At 33.7% G+C, this 7,721-nt stretch overlaps 1 protein-coding gene across 1 annotated transcript in view; it reads left to right on the forward strand.

Moving 5' to 3' along the window:
- Positions 1-7,264, forward strand: part of LOC121121324 (neuropilin and tolloid-like protein 1) — a 49,918-nt gene extending 42,654 nt beyond the window's left edge. The window contains exons 4-5 of the mRNA XM_040716210.2: positions 4,964-5,155; positions 5,213-7,264. Coding sequence (XP_040572144.1) covers positions 4,964-5,155; positions 5,213-5,623 — 603 coding nt within the window. The 3' untranslated portion in view covers positions 5,624-7,264. The remainder of the gene's footprint in view (positions 1-4,963; positions 5,156-5,212) is intronic.
- The last annotated feature ends 457 nt before the right edge of the window (positions 7,265-7,721 follow it).

Consider the following 7,721-nt stretch of genomic DNA (forward strand, 5'->3'; position numbering starts at 1 on the left):
AATGTTGGTTTAGTGTACTCTGGTGATAATGTGTCTACCATGAAGGAGAATCCTAACATCATAGCGAGCTTCAACTACGCCCCCATGACATCTGTGGACTGTGAAAGAGCCTTTAACATTTTCAAGAGCCTTCTCACCAATAAGATTAAATGGCTAACGGAGGACCACCACAGCAATCAGTTGATTAATCAGTGGAGTAAGGACTTGTTGTAATAAAAAAATTATATTTTAAAATAAATATTTAAAACCAAAATAAATCCTTTTTTATTCGATTTATTTCATATCTGACCTGAAATATGAACAATTTTCACACAAAAAAAGGACAAAATGAGCGACTTCCCCCCAAAAATGTCAAAATGAGCAGTTTTGTGAGTAATTGAACTATTACAACATATCCTAAGTATAGTTATAATATTATTGACATGTTGTTACCTACATAAACAAATATAGTATAATTGTCTGTCAGGTGTTGAAGTTACAGGGTCTTTTCTTCAAGTCTATGTTCTTAACGTTGATTAGTTGAATTAGAATGAGCTCGTTTTAAGCTGTTAACAATTTTCTAACACATATTTGGCAATAATTAGCTAACTACCAACTGATTTTGAGCCCAGTTTTTTGTTTCTTTACAGAGGAAGGGTTGAGTAATATAATGAAGGTAACAACATGCATGGTGCAATTGCTTATGTAGATTTCGTTCCAAGCACTCATCAAGATATATCAAGATACTACGTTCAATATCAATAATATATTTTTTTTAAACTCGGATTAAGTAATAGGATAAGCTTTTTGAGATTCAAAAATCCTTCGGAATTTTTTTCAAGATCCATAAAAATTTCGAGTACTCGAAGTCAATTCGAGTCTTGGATCATTTTGGATAATACAGGTCTACTCATTCTGTACCAGGGTACTTCAGATCCGGTTTCATGACCCCCGTCTATCTCTAATTGAACTATTAAAAAGAAGCAATCACAATACATGTTATGTTGGAATTATCAAAGCTCAGGTTTGATTATACTCAATAATTGAAATATTTTCCTATCACGAACTTGATTCAATACAGAACTCAAATTTTTGGACTCAAATCCAATACAAAAAAGATATATTCATTATTTTATGCAAATTTCCGAAAATGATAAAATATCTAACGTTAAATTATTGCAACACTGAAGATTATCTCTTATCAGGATTTTAACTTCTGATAAGAGGCTCAGTATAGATAAATATACTACTATAAATAGGCATATTTAGGCTCATTTTCTATGTCTTAACCAACGCTTCTCGACTATGAATAAGCTACATTGTATAATCTTCATTTTTGTGGGCCTAACATCCCCAGTAACACCTCTCAAATATCTATATGGCCCGGACTCGGAAGGAAAGGCTTCCATCGTGGATCTCAACCCAGGAAAACCCGTCTCATCTTGCTCCCTAAACTTACCAAATTTTCCCATTCCAGACCTTAAATGTACCTCTACAACGTTCATTGAAGGAAAACTCACAGTTTGTGGTGGGTCCAGATCTGGTTTTACTAGTTCACATTGCTTTCGATTGGAAAACAATGCCTGGGTTAAATTTCCCTCTCTTCCTGAGCCCAGGACTTGTGCAACTTCTATATGGATAAACAATGGTACTCAATGGTGGCTTACAGGTGGAAGTGGTCCCCGTTCGCGGAGTGTGAGCTCAGGTATTGTGTATGACGTATCAAAGGGCGCATGGGAAACGGGACCTAAAATCCCTATCGTATCATATGGTCATTGTCTTGTGCCTCTGAAGGACGACAGAGTCATGTTACTTGGAGGGTGGAGAAAAATTCCCATCATTAAGCCAATATACAATACAGATGTTTATATCTTTGAAAATGGAGAATGGGTCCAACAAGAGGGTGGTTTAGATAGAAGATTCAAGCGCTTTGGATTTAGCCAAACATGTGCTCGTTTAAAAAATGGAGGTGTCATGATCCTTGGAGGCAAACCTAACGGCAAAAATCATGTTGAAGTTTGGAATTCGGAGTTTGGCTTTTGGAGTGTAGAAGACGAAACGATGGGTCTACCTCTTGAACATATTTGGTATCCAAGCAGTGCTCTTGATGAAGCAGGAAATGTTTATATTATTGGAGGGGAAACTCCAAACAATGGGAATTACAATGAGGTGTCAGACAAAGTACTTAAATGGGATGGAAAGTCCTGGAGTATTCAGGAAGGAGCACTTCCTTTTCCCATGACTTTTTCATCCATCAGTCAACTGAGTGATGACACAGAACTTTCCTGTTAATTGTCCTGTTATATCAAACGAAATATATTTTTTTGCTGGTTAATTATTTTTACTTTCTTTTCTGACGTTGAATTATAATTATTAAAGATGCAAATGAATTTATGATGAGTATTTTAGTAAGTTATAAATTGTTTATTTTCCAACTGTAGTATAACGTGCAGAGAGGTTTAGTGGTTTATAAGTAATAGTTATTCATCTACAAATTTGTAAAATGTACAATTAGGGCGGACGCATCTAAGGATATGTTGATATTTTTTTTATTTACAGATGAGAGACAATAAAATAACACTTGTAATTTCCAGAATTGCACCCCAGAAACAATGAATATGTGTAGAATAACAGTTGGACCTCGAGACAGGTTCAAAAGTGTAGCAGTCTTATGAAAGAAACCTCTACAGAAAGAAGCGTCCTCAGTGGATTAACTGGAGGGGCCGTAGATTTTTTTTTTTTTCAAAAAAAAATCCTTTTTTATGAATAGCTGTAAATATTTGAATTTTTTTCGAAGAATGAAAACAATTTTCTATATGAAATTATTTTTCAAAAAAATTATTATTTCAAATTTATATTTTTGAAATTTTTTTTTCTAAAAATTTAATTTTTTGTGTATAACTATAGATTTTTGATTTTTTTGGCAAAACTTTAATTTTTGAAATTTCCCCTCAAAAATATAAGGCGGTAGATGCCTGGATTGAATCGCCTATACTCCAGTTCAACGTGTTATGTAGTATAATTTTAGTTCCTCGAGCCAGGATAAGGGACCTCATCAAATATTCCTACACTTTTTTAGACAGCAACATCAAAGGTTGCTATCTTTGTGCAATGACTTTTCTGCAGATGGGAAAGCTATCTACATATACAGTTGTTCTAGATGGGACAAATCTGTAGATGAATTGCTAGAGATCTAGTTTAATCCCAGTAAATTTTCTGCAGTTGTTAATTTTCCAGTTTATGGAAATCTTCCAAAAACTGTAGCATAATTATAGGTATTCATTTTTTAGTCATTCCAGATCAACCTACTAGGGTCGTTTGAAAAGGTCTTGTAAAGTCGGGGAGATGACACTACTGGCGCGTATGCAGGTTATGTTTAGTTAGTAGCATCTCTTGGAAGAACACGTACCAAGTACATATGTAATATATGATGTATTACACACGTCTGACATTTCTTTGAATACAAAATTCATCAAAATACTAATTTCTTCATCTTTAAAACCTCAGAACTCAAAGTTGGATTGAGTTACAGATCCGATATTTCATTTCTAAGTAGGACTAATATCAATGTTACCACATACCACATTTGATTCAATCCATTTCCCGTGAAAATTACTCTTGGAGTCACTTATATAAACGATACATCAGTTAATATAACTCTCCATAATATAAAGAATAAAAAAGATCGAAAATATTATATTATTTGAGAGTCAAAATAATTAAGAAGATATTTACAGTGTGGTCCATTCAAATCTGGACACTTATTATTTCAATACCTAATTAATTAAGGTGGAATTAACCTTTTCTTTAAGGGTTTTGATTTGCTGTGTTTGATTAAGACAACAATCTACAAAAAAAAAAACAAAGGTACACAGCATGTTCTGATTACTCCAAAGTCTCTAAGATGAGTGATTACATTTAATTCATATTTCGATATATTAAATCATACACAATTAGTTATGAAACAAAGCAAACTTGAGGTGCCTAGCTTATACGTGATCAACAAATTTCCATTAATGCACTCCAATCACTGTCTACGCCGTTAACAAATCCGAAACGTTCGAGAGGAAGAAGGCCTCAGTCAATAAGGCCAAACTAGATCCGGAGGAGCTAAATAAATCAGCTCTGGGCAATCCTCTGAAATCCATGAGGGCCCACAATAGAGATCTCGGGGTTTCACACCAAAATATCCTCAAAGCTATAAAAAAAGTGCGTGGTAAGAGCCTTGTGAGGGTGAAGAGGACACTTTTGACACCAGCAATGAAAGAAACAAATCTTTTCCGTTGCAAGACTCTTCTATATGAGTCTTTTGAGATCTTTTGAACTTTTTTTTTGACGATTTTGGCCCTCTACAGCCCTGATACCAGCCCCTCCACTGCATTTTTTGTGTGTATATCGAGGGGCAGGCCTGCAGTGTCTGTCATCCAAACACTGAGGTCCTCAAAGCCACTGTTGACTTGCAATAGCGCACCATGACAGATGAATACATCCCTGGCAGTTGTCAAGCCTTCTTCCACAGCCTGAAAACCATCATTGCCGCTAAGGGACGGCTATATTAATTATTAAGAGAGCTCAGACACACACCTATTTATTGTATTAATTTTATTGAAATTCTATAGTCAATTAATAAATTATATCTTGTTGTAGTTGGATCTTTGGATGTCCTACATAATGCACTCGTAAAGTAGCCAAAATTGAACGTCACAATAAAGGAATGATAAATTGATAGATTTTATACGTTTAAAAGGGCCATATCGTACCAGTATATGACTCTCGAATCATTAAAAAATCAACCTACAATTATTGGGTATCTCAACTCATCTTAAAAATTTGAACAAAAACCCTTACTCAAATATTTTTATAAAATATTGGGCTGTACATGAAGTAAAATATAAGGATTTTTTTTTTTTTTTTGAGAAAATCAGGATTGTTTTTATGATGTTGGCATACAGTATACATTATTTTTATAACCCATTGATTACAGATTTTTGATGGTAAAACTGATGAAGAGCATAGAAAAGAGACGTTTTGTGGATCTGTGGCAACTTCGGTAACAAGCCAAACCAATGTTGTATATGTTCGCTTTTACGCAGAGGAAACTGGGGTCAATTCAAAATTTGCCGCCGTTTTTACATCTATGCGAGTCTTGGGAACACAAGAAACTTGTGTTCCAATGGTAAGCTTAGTCATATTATGTTTTGATTTAATTTAACTAACCTCATTACTCTTTCAGGAAGAGTATGATTGCGACGATGCAACTTGCATTCATCCCGATCTGGTCTGCAATGACATTCGAAACTGCAAATTTGGTTGGGACGAAGAGTCCTGTGAAGAGGGTGGCTCAACTATAAAACTCGACTTCACAAAGCCCCACGTCATCATCGTTTTCATTGTATTGATAGGAATCCTTTTTGGTATGATATTCGGAATGATTTGGAACCTACGTCGAAGGATTCATGAATCCGAAGAAGAATCCGGTAATTCCATTGATAAGTCTCTAAGTGGAGATGAAGAGGACGTGGACGGTCCACCAGCATTCCTACCTCCACATCTGCCACCCCCTCCTCCCACAAAGACCTTTGAATCTGGAGGTCCAACATGCTATGTTCCTGATGGAGGCTTCCCCTTCAACTCTAGGTTTTAGTGCAATCAGCGAAATATGATGCAATATTAAAAGTTATTTATACAATAATAATTAATCCCCGGTGCTACTATTGAAACTCTTATACCACGATCATCTTCTCATCTTCCTTCAAAACTCTCTCTTGTTTTAATAGATCCAAAATAATGCATAGGAAACAGTATTCAAATATTTATATCATGGAAGAGTCTCTCTATAATTATTATGTGCGTTCATAGATGTCGTGGTAATCAAAACATATTGAGGTAGACATTTTTTTTTCGTTTTTGCATCATTCTTTACGTGTTTATAATACATATATTGTTATGAATGTAGAATGTAGCTGTTTCTGTAATAATATTATTCTTATTTGACTGGGGGGTCATTCATAAGCCAATTGGTTCTTTTTCCACATAATTATAACTTCCTTTCCCCCCCCCCCTTCCTTCATTTGGACTTATGTGGTTCTTTTCTCTATTCCTTTCCCAGAACACTATATTTTTTTACCGTGTGCGGACAGATAGCCGATAGCCACTTTCCCTAAAAAAATATAAAATATATTTAATGACTATTCATCCTGCAATACTATGAAGTGAAGTCTCTCTTTCATGTTACAATCATTTTAAAAGATGCAATATTTTCTTTTTGCCACTAATTGCAATGATGAATTAATAGTCAATTCATTTTTTATAAAGATACTTCAAAAACTGTCTCAGACCGCTATTAGAACAAAAATCATGACAACTCTCCATATATTAATTATACAAATAACTTAGTAAGAGAAACCATGTTTAAAGAAGAGAAGAAGACAATCAATCAATCAATGCGAATGAATCAATCATTTATATCGAATGAATTGGAGCTCTTATATAGCTGGTCAGGTCCTTATTCACACGTCTCTTTCCCAAGGTTATCTCTGACATTATAGTTATCAAGATATGTTTCTCAATGAAGAAGTAGAGTAGATAATTAGTACATATTTTGCAACATGATTTCATTTTAAATATATTTGATAGTAATTCAATTATTGAATCATCATTAAATATAAGTATGAATAATTTTTTTCGGCAAAGTGTTCTACAAACTTTTTTTACAACTCTAAATAATGCAAATAAAATTTAGAACATTTTTTTAATATTTTGAAACTGAACTCTTTTTAGAAAAGTCCACGTTTTCTTATGCCCTTTAAAAAAAATCTATTTTCATTTTCTGTCATTTTTTTGGTAAACAAATATTTATTTCAAGAATGACCTTTTAAAAAAGTCTATATAATTTTATTGAAATTTATAGCATGTTCCTTGTGTCCTTCCACCATTATGATATGTTCGACTGCCCTAAGCGGGGTTAAGTTGACCCCAACACCTTCATCAATGAGGATTTACGTGGTTTTAGACCAAATTCCCCTCCACTCATAAGTGTCCACGTGGTTTTTGTTTGCCCCCCAAAGTATTCTGCATAATATCAAGAATCGTTGCGTGAATGAAATTAAACTCTGTTCGCATTTTCTCCGAATCCTTTTCGTTCCACTTTCCTATATATTATTAGTTTTTTTTTTTAGATTATTATTAATTCAGGTTGTTTCTTGCTCAAGATATAAAAAGTTAATTATTTATTTTGTAGTCTTTAATTTAAATTTTTATTTGTAAATATACACACTTATATACATTTTATTGTTTAGTAATTTTACTTTTTTTGAATTTCATTTGTATATTTTGTTTACATAAATAACATGCAAAGAGATCTGAAATCAAATATCAGATAAATTCCGGTCTTTGCTAGAAACGGAGTGATAATATTGCTTATTTCCTTCCTCATCTTGCAGCTGGTCCCATGTCTAATTGTCATGCCACTTAAGCTGCTCTCCTCCAAACAGTCTTCAAAATTGTCAGGATTACCATCTTAATTTTCAGGTTCTTTCATTTTTACGAACCAGTATTTCATATTTTATACAACTTTAGATATCACATTATGTGAAGTAGAAAGGGCTATTCAAAAAAAAAAGAAAAAAAAGAAGAAGATGAATACAATTTCTTAGCTACTCAAACAAATCTTTAAATGTAAATGGAATTTCCTCTATATCATTAGGGCTGCTCTTCATAGTCGATCTACACTAGTAGGGCAT

Source organism: Lepeophtheirus salmonis, chromosome 7 (assembly GCF_016086655.4).
Source record: "Lepeophtheirus salmonis chromosome 7, UVic_Lsal_1.4, whole genome shotgun sequence".
NCBI classification, from domain to species: Eukaryota; Metazoa; Arthropoda; class Copepoda; order Siphonostomatoida; family Caligidae; genus Lepeophtheirus; species Lepeophtheirus salmonis.